The following is a 14,025-nucleotide window of genomic DNA, read 5'->3' as shown; positions in this document are numbered from 1 at the left end:
AGAGAAAGAAAGGAAAAGGTCTTCAGGTAGAGATGGAACCAGAGGCAAAGGCCTGGAGGCAGGAGAGCCTAGCCCATCAGAGTGACAGGAAGCAGAGTTGAGACAAGGGGCAGGGGACAGTGAAATCCAAGAGGTAGGCAGGGATGCTTGGCTTGTGGGGAAGGGGAGCCTCGTTCCAATACATGGCAATGTCATTTCTCAGATGGGATTTCACTCTTTCAGGGCAGTGATGAAGACTTATCACTTTGTCCTGCCAGCAGACCTCATGATAACATGGGCCTAAATGAGTAGGTGCCAGAGCCTCAAGAAAGACCTAGAAAGACCAAGCCTTGCTTGCCCCACTAAGCATCAGACTCACCAGTGAGCCCATTTCAGTTCACATCCTATCTGTGATCTTCAAAGTTAAGATTTAATGAATCTGTCTGCCTCACACCCTCCTCTCCAGCCCATCAACCTCTTCCGGGAGTTTTCCAGGGTGTTTTATCAGGCTCAGCTCCAGTGTGTCCCAGAGTCCAGAGTGCATACCAGCCTCTGGAAGGTTCTATCCCACTCAGTTCAGAGGTGCTGACCTGCTCACTGTCATGCAGGCACATGGGTGAGATGGGTGTTCTGAGCACCCCTCACCCACCAAGTACTCCAGCCCTCCCCAGGGGCCCATGGGAAACTTTATCCCACACAAGAGGCTACCAGAATAGCAGCCTGGTCTTAAACTATGGCCCCTTTGAAGCAATGCCCAGAAAAATACCGTGGCGACGCATGGTTCTCAAGAACTTAGAGCTCTCAGGTCAGGTCACTTTGTGAGACCAGAACAGCTGGCAACATCTCAGGAGTTGTCTACAGTATTTATCTTACTTTCTTGCTAATTGGGATGTGTTTGCTAGGAGAACTGGGCAACTCCAGGATAGGTCCTGGAGCAAGAAAGCCAAGGGACCACCCTTGTTTGTACACCAGACCTGCAGATGGCTCTTTGCAGACAGCGAATCTGCCCCCAAAATGCATCAGAGGCTGGTAGGAGACTTTGTTGTGGTTGCAAAAAACAGCACTGACTGCTCTCTGCTCCATCTCTGGGGACTATACAGCACAGATGCCAAGAAGACCCTGGTGCTTTTATACCTTACTCGTTGAGTAGCTCGTAAAACAGTGAAGGCTTCTCCCTCCTCTCTTCAGCTTCCCAAACTTCAACCGGAAAGATTGTGGACACCAAATGGACACAGCTTGGAGGGTCGCACCGAAAGCAGGTGTTCGCTTGCCCCAGTTCACTCAGAATCTTTTCCCCGTACCCTCAGCTCACCCCAGAACCCAGGGGGAAGACCCTCAGACCAAAACAGGTGTGGGAAGGACTTGGCTATACCTCTTCACGCTCCAAGACAGTGATCAGGGACAGCTAACGCTGAGTGCATGGAAAAATGGCTAGAGATAAGATCTAAGTGCCTTTGAAGGAGGCCAATCTCAGTTTTAAGAAAAATAAGTAGAGAGTGCTAACTGCTGCCCTCTTTGGTCAAAGTGGGTAAGAGCAGAATGACACAGTCCATCCTTGGTATTTTTGAACAAACTGCCCTGGCCTAACACTGTGAATGGGAGGGCTGTCAGCGGTAAAGAATAAGAGCACCTACCCTTTGAACAGCGCTTGAGCCTCTTGTTCATTCAATAAGTATTTCTCGAGTGACTACAACTTGCCAGGCTTTGTGTCCCAGGTGGAAACACATAGGAAATAAAACCTTACAAATGTTATATCTAATCCTTGAAACTAACTTGCAAGATATACAGTATGATTTCTACTGGGTCAATAAAGAAAACATGACTCAGGAGAGATAAGAAATTTTTAAGAGGTCATATGGCTAGGAATTCAATCCACATACACCTGACAGAAAACCTCAGCCACCTTCCTACAACCTGATATTGTACAAATCTGGACATTCACCCAGGAAGTCAAGCGCATCAGAAATGCAGAGAACATGAAAATCCTTAAGACTGAATTATCAGAGAAGGACTTAGATATAAGACAAGATGTTAAGAACTTTGAGGTAGAGTTAACTTCCCCAAACAGAGTTAGCTTCCTAAAGCCTTGTGGTTTGGGGGACAGGTGCACTGGTTTGAGGACTAGGAACAGTAGGAAGGAGGAACAAGCAAACTTTTCTGGATACCTTATCGATAGCCCTGGTCTAACCCTCCTCAGCTGCAAGGCCTCAGGTAGTGTCATTCCCTTTGCATAAGACCTTCTGCTTCCCTTTATCTGGAACTCCTATCCATCTTTTATATTTCAACTATGTTTCAACTCAAAGGGCACCTTCTTGGAGAAAGCTTTCCCTGACCCCTCCCCCAACATCAGACCAAAACAGGACTCCTATTAGGTTTATCATAGTCCCTGGTTTCTGAGTACATGTTTGTGCATTCATTTGAATAATGTGTCCTTCCTCCCCCACCTCACTAAACCGTGCTGGGACCATGCCCTGTTTGGCTCACCATTGTACCCCCAACACCTCACACCATGCCTGCAACATAGTAGGTGCTCAGTAGATAGTTCCTGGGTGAATAGGTGCTTGCGTCTAGTCCTAGCTCCCACTAACCTTCCTCTGCTGTACAGCCATTCCATCCCTATAACTGGCTGTAACTTTGCAAAGTCAGTTCCTCTGCCAGGAGCTGACCAAGAAGAATGTTTGGTTTTGATAATGGAAAGAAAAGAAGAAGGGTGTTCCAGGCAGGGCAACTGTATGAGCAAGGGCACAGAGGTCAAACTGAGCCTGAAGTGTCAGAGGTCCCATGGCTAAGGGACCATGAAGACTTGGCTAGAAAGAAGCAGAGGAGTCCCCATTAGCTCATTCCAACCCCAGCAAATGTCAGGTTCTCTGGGTGACAGGAGCTTGAATGCAGGACTTCTCAGGACTGTCCACAAACTGGGCCTATAGACAATGATGCTACTTCTCTGCGCACAGGTCCTTGGTCCCCTGACCACTCCGCCCCCAGTCCTAGCTTGGTAACCTTACGCTTAACTGTATTTAAGCATATGGATGTCCTGGAGAAAGGATTTCTGAACCCAGCCCAACTCTTCCAAGCTGGGCCAGTACATAATTCTCCAAACCTCAGTTTTCTCATTCTGGAGAAAGGTGAATAGCACATTTGGGAGGATAAAAAAATAAAGATGGAAGCCACCCAAGTCCCCCACTTCCCCCACACCCATCACTTCCTGACACACAGGCTCATTCCCTCCCAGAAGAGTTGCCTGTGGACCAAGTGGGACTGATGAGTATTAGAAACACAGAGAAGCCCACAGGCACTTTCCAGATCTTCTGCAGGTCCCTATCCAGCTGCCAGAATGGCTCCCTTCACCAGACCAGACCAGTCATGTTTACTGGTTCTGTGGACCACCCAGAACGCACCTCTCCTGATGGAGCATCTGTGTTCTCCAAAAGAGGGCTAGCCCAATAAACGGTGCATGTGCTGGATCACAGCCAGCCCTGCTGCTGGATGCTGGGTGACCACGAGTACCCCCATAAAGTGACCTCCCCCCACTCCCTCTGCTGTACATCTGAGGGTGGCCAGGGCTTTGCATTCATGACACGACAACCAGAACTTCCTACTCAATCTGTCCATGGGCAACTCATACTAAAATGTTGGCTGAGATAGTCTCTGGAGCACATCCCTAGTACCTGCAGATGTTGACTCCTGGAATGACACAGAACAAATAGGGACACATTTTCCTTGATATGCCAGTGCTTTTGGAGAATAAGTAATAGGAGTCTCAGAGATGAACATGTTTGCCAGACACTGCCATAAAAAACAGCAGAATGGTCATTGGAGGCTGTGCACAGCTTTCCCTATTGAAAAGAATACTGTTGTCATCAATTATAACACTAATTATAATAGTCATTAATTATAATAAATGCCATCATCCACCAAGCATTTGCTATGCACATTTATGCTCAATATTTGGATTATTCCATTTGAGTTTCATTAAGACTCGGTAAAGTAAGTGCTATCATTAGCCCCATTTTGTAGAAACTGAGGCTTGTAGAGAATGAATAGGATGTGATGGACAAAGCATGCCGGTCCAGGCAGCCTGACTCTGGAGCTGCTGTTTTCCACCACTGGTTCATAAGTCCCTTCCAGAAGCACGTGTGTGACTGCAGTGTAGGGGGACAGGCATATTTCTTAGGCCACAGACTCTAGATTGGTGGAACCTTCACAGTCACTCATCCTATCATCCCAGGGCTAGTCTGGCAACTATGTAACATTGCTGACCTAGGTTCCATGTTGAGCCATTTTTTGACTGTTCTAAAATTCTCTTTTACACTGCCTCTCTGTGGTTTCCTCCAACTAGCTGACATTTTGGGTGTACACAAAACAAGATATCTGAAGAGCATGGCCATGTGCCCTACATAGTCTCCAAGATAAGAATTTGCCTAGATTTTGATGGTTTTTCTCCAACTATGACATGATTCCAAGTCTCCTTGTCTGCCTCACTTGGGGCCTTGAGCTCCCCAATCGAGTTAGTGGAGGATGAATGCAGATTTCCCAGGGGCTGCTGATCAGTGTACAAAGTCAAGAGAGACCTCACCCTCCCCACTCTGTATGCTCTTCCTGATAGATCTACTTTGGTAAAGAATCTGCCTGCGAATGTAGGAGATGCAGGTTCAATCTCTGAATCAGGAAGATCCCCGGAGAAGGAAATGGCAACCCACTCCAACATGGACAGAGGAGCCTGGTGGGCTACAATCCATAGGGTCACCAAAAGTCAGACATGACTTGGTGACTGAACACACACAAATAAAGAACTCCACTTATTCTACTAATTGTTCTTTTTTGGTATGGAAGTAGAGAAATTTGGGGGGTGGCGGCGGGTGGGGAGTCTTATTACATAGAAAGTATCAAGTAGTAGAAAGAGCCCTGGGCCAGGAGTTGGGAGATGGATTCTCTTTCTGGTTCTTCCGCACATGTGCTCTGTGAGTTTGAGGAATCACTTTCTTCTCTGACAGTACTAGTTTATTATTCTGAAAAATAAAGGGCTTAGATTATTATAATAAAGGGCCCTACATGTCTTATAGGGCCCCTCACAACTTAAAGGGCTAAGGTTATTTTTCCATCACCTTGTATCTCTAATTCATTCATTTCCCCTGAGTTCTACTCTATCCATTGGTAATGGGCCAGGACGTCATGCTCTCCCTGTTTACTGGGTCTGTAATCATACTTCTGAAGAGTTGATCAAACCTGAGTAAGTAATTAGGATGCTTTAGGTGACTCTTCTGGCATTGTCGTAAAAGTCCTTGTTAACCGGTTATCTGTCTGGATGATTTGCAGTTGCCAAAACTGGGGACTGCAGCTTGGATGGAACTGGCTCCTAAGTCACCCACCCAGTCCATCAACTGCACAATCTGAGTCACCCTCACCAATCTGTTTTCTTTATGAGCCGTTATCTTATTTTTTGTAGTAACATACTATTTTCCAGGCTGACAGTCCAGTAAAGAGTTTATTTCCAAGAATGTCAATAAACCTGGGATAATTTCAGTGGTTAAAGTCATTATGGGAGCACTGTATGTTAATGCCAGGTCAGGCCTCCTCCTCTGAGTGGCCCCATATCTACCTATAGAAAGAGTCTAAAAATGCTGAGAAGAAGGCTTCTGCCTTTAACCCCCCAATTGTATATTAATCCAAGGTAAATAAAAATGATTCCAGGGTGGCATCTCCATGGGGACTGTGCTCTAATGACCTCACATGTACTAACTGGGGATATGCCACATCCATGAAGACAAAACTCAGTCACCCTTGCCCTGCTGGTTTAGTTTCACAGCAGCTAAGTTAGTGATCTAATAGATGTGTGGATTCTCCAGCCCACTCCAGTGTTCTGAGTAACCTTAAACAACTCACCTCTCCTCTGGGTCCGTCTAGTTCTCCTATAGAGTGTGATGGGGCACCATCTACCCCCATCTTCCCTGGATGGCTTATTTCAAATGCTCCTTGAGCTGCTCAGAAAAGCTGTTGTTAAAATAAGAGGGAGTTTCTTTTCTACCCAACCTGAACCCTAACCTCTTCCTGAAGGGTGTACTTTGAGGCACAGAAGCCTGCCACCTTGATGTCAACTTCAACCTCAATCCAGCCTGAACCCAGCCAAGCTCCATCCTAGCCCCAGAGGTTTCTATTTTTGAAACAGAAGGAATATTCAATATTTTTCACTCTGTCAGTATTTTTACCTTCATCTCTGTCCTCCTCCCTCCCGCTCCCACGCCCCTGGTTGTAGGGTTGGGGGGTGGGGGGGAGAGGGTTTTGTTTTTTTTTTAAAGACCAAACAAAAACAAAACCCGGTCCAGGCAAAGGCCAACAGATCATGATGTTCTGGGCGGATTTTGCTACGTGCCAGCAAAGACTGTCAGCAAGATCTACAGGAAACACCTTGCAGAATCCACTGGGAGAAGCAGAGGCCACCAAGAAGTGCAAGGCAGATATACTCTGGTCTGTGTCGCTGGCTCTTGAAGCTGGGGTACAGGAAATGGCTGTGGGACTCCAGTTCCTCATGGGGGCAAACACATAACTGTGGCAGGGGTGCTGGCAGATCCCTCTGATATTTTCAATTGGGATTTTAATTTGCATATCTCATCCCAACTGCCTGTGCATGATCTGTGCAGAGAGGACCCAATAAAAAAGGTCAAAGGCAATTTCAGAAGGGTCTGTTCCAGAGTTTAGCAGACGCTACATTTTCTGTGAAAGAGAGACATGTCATGTAGTGGTCAAGAACATGAGGACTTGAGCAACAGAGAACCTAAGGTTAACTCTCAGTTCCAGCTTCTACAAGCTGCAGACTCTCAGACAAATCATTTGCTTCTGCGGGTTGTCAGGATGAAGTGAGACCCTGAATGTAAGGAACACTGCATAGTGCCTGGCAAGCCACAAGCTTGACGAACGATGGTGGTAATGGTTGTTTCATGAGAGGCCCCCTTTCCCAAGGCAGTGAAGAGGCTGGAGGACAGCAAGAGAGAGAAAGAAGCGGTTCCAAGAAGAGAGAAAAGAAAATGTAGAATACTAGCCTGAGCCCCACATGGGGCATGGCGAGCTCACAGCCTAGCTGCCAGTCTTCCCTTTATGAGACATCGGCTGCCCCACTTACTCTTGTTCAGGGCATTGTGATTTCAGGTCAGGTTGAGCAAGGGGCAGTGACTGGTATCAGTCCAAGTGGAATGAACGCCCCACAGCCGTTCAGAGAGGCCCAGCAGGAGGCAGCGGGAGGAAGCATTGCTAGAAATGCTGATGAGTAATTAAGTCCTTCAGGGTCACATCTTGGTCCCTGTCTACCCAGAGGTGGGAGGAGTTTGGACGGGCCTGAAGTGGTTGGTCAGAGTGTGGGGGTAGCCCCCAAACCTTCCTTGCAGAGAAGCTGTGTGTATGGGAAGCCAGTCTTGCTGTGCTGAGTGAGGACTGGGAGCCATGGAGTTGGCAGGCCTGCTTGGGCTGGGGTCAGCGACCAGAGCCCGGCATTGTTCTGGCCGGAGGGGGGAACAGCCCGCAGCCAGCGTTCTGTGGGGAGGCCGTGGTAGAGCAAAAGGCCAGATGCAGTCCAATTAGGGTCTGAAGGAAACCAGGGCTGTTTTCATGAAACAGGAGGCGGGTGGCCCTGCCATGGTGGGGACATTGGATGTTGGCTAGTCGGAGCACCTAGCACTCATCAGTCATCAGGTCAAGTGGCCAGCCTGAGTGTGGGTGTACAGGAAATGCCAACGCTGCCCCTGCCCCCCGCCCCCCCCCCGACCCCCCATCTGTGCTGTAATGAAGTGCCAATTGGGAGCCTGCTGGGCAAAGGGAACATGTCTCCACACTCCATCCGCTGTTTGGTAACAATTACTGGTATTCTTTCAGCACCACCAGGACACAGTACACTGGGGGCAATTCTTTGAACCACTAGGCATGATCAAGAAAGGATCAGATCAAAGATGGCACCAGTTTTAATGTTCATCACAACTCCTGAATCTCTGGCTTGGGACTGGAGTCAGCAGTGGTAGGGGTGGGGGCCCACTAAGAAGTGCTGCCCAGCTGAAATGCGCAGTTCCTTTTTTATCCCTGTCCCCTATTCAGCAGTGCACTCTGGTGTGTAGAATTGGTGCCAGTTTCAGCTGGTCCCTTGTGGCAAGTGCAAGTCCACTATAGAGAGCAAACCAGTGGTCTCTTTTTACCCCTCAAGGCAACTTCTGGGGTAGTGGGGAAGTAAGGAATGATTGATCCCCCAAGATCCTTGTTTTTGTCCTGCCCTTTCCTTCCCTGAGGACCCCTAATAAGAGAAGAGTGCATTTCCTCATGTGACTATCTCCCACAGCTTGGCCCTAACACCCCCCACCTCTGCTGGCCCCAGCACTGAATCTGGAAAGGGTCAGTGCAGTGTGCTAAGGGAGCCAAACACCTGGAGTCAATGCGTGCTAGAGGGTGATGCACGCTGTCTCCCAGGGCCAGTCTGGCCAGTCTGCGGTGGGTAGACAATCAGTCCCAGCTGGGTTGCAAAACCATGGTGCCAGGCACCTGGACCACTAACCACAGGGCAGCCACGGGCAAGTCAACCCCATCCCTGGGCCTGTTTCCCCAACTGGGAAGCAAAGATTTTCCATCAGTTCAGTTCAGTCGCTCAGTCGTGTCCGACTCTTTGCAACCCCATGAATTGCAGCATGCCAGGCCTCCCTGCCCATCATCAACTCCCGGAGTTCACTCAGACCCACGTCCATCAAGTCAGTGATGCCATCCAGCCATCTCATCCTCTGTCGTCCCCTTCTCCTCCTGCCCGCAATCCCTCCCAGCATCAGAGTCTTTTCCAGTGAGTCAACTCTTCGCATGAGGTGGCCAAAGTACTGGAGTTTCGACTTTAGATTTTCCATAGTGGCCCTTAAAAAATCAATGAGTCCATATGGCCCTGCCTGTGGTCTGAGAAGTTCATCTAGGTGGGCAGGAGAGGCTTCTTTAAATTCTGGTCCTTCTTCCCAGATACTCACCAGTCGGCGAGTGGCTGGATTGCTGACCTCCTTCAGAGGCTCTACCGCAGCAGCCGACAGATGGCAGAATCTCCCAGAGGCCTGTGTCTCTGAAAGATCTGTTGCTTCACATCAACAGAAAAGAATGTTGTCCAAGAGGCTGTCTGCTCCTAAGTGGCCCTGTAAGAACCCTCTGTCTTGAGTTTTGCCCACTCTAGGCTGGAACACAGGCATTAAGTTGGAGTCCATCATTGGCCCTTGCTAGCTGTGTAACCTGGGGCAAGACTCTTCACTTGTCTGAGCCTCAGTTTCCTCATCTATCAAAAGAGCATTCATTCCTACATTTAACAAATATCAGGGTTGCAAGTATGTTCTAAGCACTGAACCAGACAAATGAGGTCTCTACTGTCTGGGTGCTTAAATAATGGTAGAGGAGACAAAACAGCAAACAACGATCCAATAAGATGTCAGGTACTAGGAGAAAAGGAGGTAGAGAATGGGAGTGGTGGGTGGTATTATAAGACAGGGTAGTCAGGCAAAGCCTCTGGGGAAGTGACGCCCAAGCTGACACCTTCATGATGTGCAGAAGCCAGCTCGTGAGAATCTAAGGATACTGTATTCCAGGGACAGGGGACAACAAGTTCAAGGGCCGTGAGACAGGGACAAATGTGGAGCACAGAGCATTCAGGGAACAGCCAGAAGGCCAATGTAGCCACAACAAGGTGAGGGGAGACAAAGGCCAGATCCCCTGGAGCATTCTAGAACTCATTGAGTTGGGAGGCCACTGGAAGGCTTTAAGCAGTGCATTACGAAGATCAAATGACACATTTAAAAGGTCAGTCTGGTGGCTTTTTGGAGAATAGAGTGGAGGGAGGACTGGAGTGAAAGCAAGGGAATTGATTATAGTCATCACCACTCCTTCCCTGCCCACTTCCCAGGGTCACTTCAGGCTCCCATGAGATTCATGCTGACACCTAGAGAAGTCCAGAGGCACGAGAAGCAGCATATATCCTCACATGTTTTAAAATCCATTTTTACAAGTAGGAGCTTGCAGGGCCTGGCACCAGCTACTTGGAACCATGTCCCTGTATGGATTTCAAGGAAACAGGGTAGGGCGGCAGATTCTGCCCTGCCTAAGCTAGGCAGCTGTCCGGTCCAGATGAGCTCACATGTTTAAGCCAGGAGCTTTGCTCTCAGCCCCGTCTGACTCCGTTTTCCCTGCTGGTGCCAGTGGGGGTAAGCTAACACCCAGCAATGGAGAGAAGCTGACACTCCATGCACACTCGCTCGCTGAACTCCTGGCAGAAGCTCCTCTCTCCTGGCCTCACTTTCAGGACTGGGAAGGAAAGAGCAGGAAAGCTCAAGGTTTGTTCACTTAGGGATTTTTAATTTCAGAGTGGATGCCTTGTAAGGATCCTTGCAAGGGTCATGATCGGCAGAGCCCCTCTCCCGAGGGAATGTCCCAGTGCTCAGAGGAAGCGAAGAGGAGGAGAGCTTGGAGGCATCCTGGCTTCCAGCCCTCTTCCTTCTGCTGGGGTTGGGAGCACTGCCTTGGAAGCTGGAGCTCTGGATTCAAGTCCCACTTCCACCTCTAGATTTCCTCAAGTATGGAGTAAGAGAGGTAGAGTGGCAGCACCTTCTCAGAGCCGTTGGGGGGCCCAGTAGCAGAGCAGACATGAAGGGGCCGGACTCCATGCCTGCCTTCATTCACTCACTCACAGGCCAGGCCTTCTGGGCTGAATGGTGGACACTGGCATTTAGTAAATGTTTGGGGAATCTGAAGATGCATAGTAAACTGTATTACAGCTAAAATGTAATAACTGTATTACAGCTAAAATGCCAGGGAGTTCAGAGAGGAGAATAATCAATAAGATGACTTGTACTGAGTATACAGTTTAAAAGAAATTATGTGTTAATATCTTGGGACCTCAGTTGCCTGTCATCTGTAGACTGGGGACACTGGAATTTCCCAAGACCTTACAGCTGGAATTTGGCAAAATGAGATCAAGGTATCTATTTTTCTGCTGTAGCTCCTGGTCCACACACTGCCTGCAAGTTTTCTGGGGTTTTACCCAGGCTTTTTATTTTCTTACATTCATTCTTTCTTACAGAAGTAATGCAGCTTTACTAAATTAAATTTGGGGGGAGAAAACAAGGAAACAAAAAGAAAACTATAAGATAATTTTTAAAACCTGCACTGCTCAGTTGCAACTATGCTTCATATTTATATGTTACCTTCAGTCTTTTTCCTCATATAAACCTATGGGTATAGGTTTCCTCCCCACCCCAGTCATAGAATCATACAGAACAAACTTGCTGGTGATCTGAGTTTCTTCTCAGTCCTAATATATCAGTCCATCCGGGTCTGCCTCATTCCTTTGAAGAGCTGTATTGTTGCAGTTATGTAGATACTGCGCTTTTATAAGCAATTCTGTGATAAACATCCTTGTGTGTTCATGCTTGTGTATACATACACATATATACATATAAATGTTTATACACATATATAAACACATATTCACATACACATACACATCTTAGCGTACTTACCTGATTATTTCCTCTGGATCTAGAAGTTCTCACCACTTTTTAAACACATCATTTTGATGCTAATTCAGTCCAAATCAGCACATCTTTCCTACTCATAAGCTAGCTACTCTGCAGACATCTAAGCCTCACACGGCATAACTAGGAGAATCAGGCACAGTTTCTCAGGTCCTGCCTCCTCCCATCCTCTCTCCCATAGCCCCTGTCTTACCTAAGCCAGCCAGTAATCAGGTTGGAAGGACATCCTAAGCTTCCTGAGTCCCATCCCTCTTCTGCCTCGTTGGGGCAGGCCTGCTATTTCAAAGCTTTTACAAGGTTTGAGTAAACATCTCAGGACAGGCAGGGCCAGGAGAAGCCTAGCTGTTTATGTCACAAAGTCAGTGGTTAAGGCCACCACCCCAAACAAGGTTCCTTCCTGCCCCTGCCTGCCCTTGTCTGTTTATGAAAGCTCTCTACTTGCAGTGGGCAATTTTAGTATGCTGCACAGGTGGGCAGCATCGCTGTGGGTCAGAGTGAATGCAAACTGCCTTCCCCGTCTCCCTGCTCAGTGTCAAAAGCAAAAGAATAATGTTGAAAGGAGACGAAACAGACCAGAAAGTTTCTTATGAAGAAACTCATGATAATAATCTGTTTAACTAATAAAAGTAACTTCCTTCTATATGTGTACAGGAAATTTGTACCATACACACACACACCTCTAACCAATCTGAACTTGGTGATTTTGTTTGGCATAAACCTATTATGCATACATGACATGCCAAGATGCTTCAGTTGCGTCTGACTCTTTGTGGCCCCGTGGACTGAAGCCTGCCAGGCTCCTCTATCCTTGGGATTCTCCAGGCAAGAATACTGGGGTGAGTTGCTGTGCCCTCCTCCAGGGGATCTTCCCAACCCGGGGATCAAACCCCCGTCTCTTGTGTCTCCTAAGTTGACAAGTGGGTTCTTTACCACTAGTGTCACCTAGGAAGCCCAACCTATGTATATTTTACAGTAATATGTATTTTCCCTCAATTTTAAAAGGTCTGGCCAGGTTCTCCTGCCTCTGGTTCCCAAGTGAGCTTCAGCCAGGGTGTTGGTGTCTCAGTCCCTGTATGACATGTGATTGTCTTAGGCTGCCCCCCCCGCCCCTTTCCTCCTCTCCAAAAACAACTGAGCTGCTGCCCCTGGGGTTGCCCAATGAAGAAATGATGATCTGTCCCAGTGCTAAAGGAAGGCCTGGCTCAGTTATTGAGAGATGGCACTGCATTTCAGAGGAATTTAAGGGCTCTCTGACTTGCTATATATGACTTTTCATCTTTCTAGGTACTGACTTCCTAAGATACCACTCCATTACTTACTCTACAATCATCACATGACAAGGGATTGTAGGTACACCCTGTTCCATAGGTTTGAAGAGGGGGGCTCTGAGGTCAACTGACCTGCGTAAGACAGCACGGGTGACCAAGGATTCCACTCAGGTCTTTTCACTCAGAGCAGTTTCCTCCCCACCCCCGTGAGAGGCCATCAAATCTCTTTCGACCTCAGCCAGTCATTGCTGTGTCCACGGCCCAGCATTCAGGGCCCAAGTTCCTCTTGGCAACACTTTTCCTTCCCTCCAGTTGTGATTCCCACCAGTGTTGGCTCACCCAGTCCCAGGGCCAGCCAGGCTTGGAGGGATGCCTGGCGGGCCCTGTGCCAATCCACAGCACCCTGGCCACTTCTGGGCTGGGACAGGGAGGGCCCACTGCATCCTGGTTTCTCAGAGGTTACTCTTTTTGGCAACCCCCAGGTACAAATCTGTCTTATCTATTTAGAAGAGAAGCAGAGGAAACCCACCCTCCCCACAGCCCCTAACAAGAACACCCCCTCCTATATCCCCTGTGGCAAGTGCCAGCAGGTCCCACCCACTGCAATTCCCACTGACCAGAGGCAGCCCAGCTCAGGTCCTCAGAAGCAGGACAGATGGGCAACAGGAGTTCCCAGGGAACCCACCACAAGACATAGGAGTTCACCCCACCTTGACCAGGAGCCGAAGGTGAGTGCTGGGAAAGCAGGGGGGTCACTGCTGCCTTCCCACAACCATGCTATACACCCAAATCCAGGGGATCTGCTGAGTCCTTACCTTCCCACCATTGTTCTGTTATCTGATTATGAAAATAATGTGTCACCATTGTGAAATTTCATTTTCGAGAATATAACAGTCAAAATTAAAATCACCTAAAGTCTCACAAAGCAGAGATAACTACTGCTGATGTTTTGGTATATAGACATTAAAACTTTCCTCTAAGCATTTATATAAATATTCATATCATTTTTTTTAAACAAACTGGTTTCTTATACTCAAAAGTAAATCTCTTAGGGGAATCTCTCCACATCATTAAACAGAGACTACCTCAACTGGTAGACTGGTGACCACTGTATGGATACACCACAATGAAAGCAATCTCTTTGTGATAGACATTTAGATTAACCCTTTGTGTGTGTGTAATTATAAACAAAGCAGCCATGGACTCGTTGCTTAAGTACTTTTTTGGACTAGATTTCTATAAGTGAGATTGCT

At 47.9% G+C, this 14,025-nt stretch overlaps 2 protein-coding genes across 4 annotated transcripts in view; one reads left to right on the top strand and one right to left on the bottom strand.

Moving 5' to 3' along the window:
- The window catches only part of SYN3 (synapsin III), a 496,131-nt gene that overhangs the window by 175,207 nt on the left and 306,899 nt on the right, over window positions 1-14,025 (top strand). The window contains exon 7 of one of the 3 annotated variants that reach the window (XM_086401182.1): window positions 1,168-2,681. The exons of the other annotated variants lie outside the window; for them this stretch is intronic. Coding sequence (XP_086257308.1) covers window positions 1,168-1,374 — 207 coding nt within the window. The 3' untranslated portion in view covers window positions 1,375-2,681. Of the gene's footprint in view, window positions 1-1,167; window positions 2,682-14,025 lie in introns of those variants that run through there. 3 annotated transcript variants of the gene reach the window in all.
- TIMP3 (TIMP metallopeptidase inhibitor 3) overlaps window positions 1-14,025 on the bottom strand; it is a 60,091-nt gene that overhangs the window by 25,049 nt on the left and 21,017 nt on the right. The gene's annotated exons all lie outside the window — the stretch shown is intronic.

Source organism: Bos grunniens, chromosome 5 (assembly GCF_055505025.1).
Source record: "Bos grunniens cultivar Pamir isolate PY7600 chromosome 5, Bosgru_T2T1.0, whole genome shotgun sequence".
Taxonomy (NCBI): domain Eukaryota; kingdom Metazoa; phylum Chordata; class Mammalia; order Artiodactyla; family Bovidae; genus Bos; species Bos grunniens.
The sequence above is the reverse complement of the archived record's forward strand: the minus strand, read 5'-3'. Positions and strand labels throughout refer to the sequence as shown.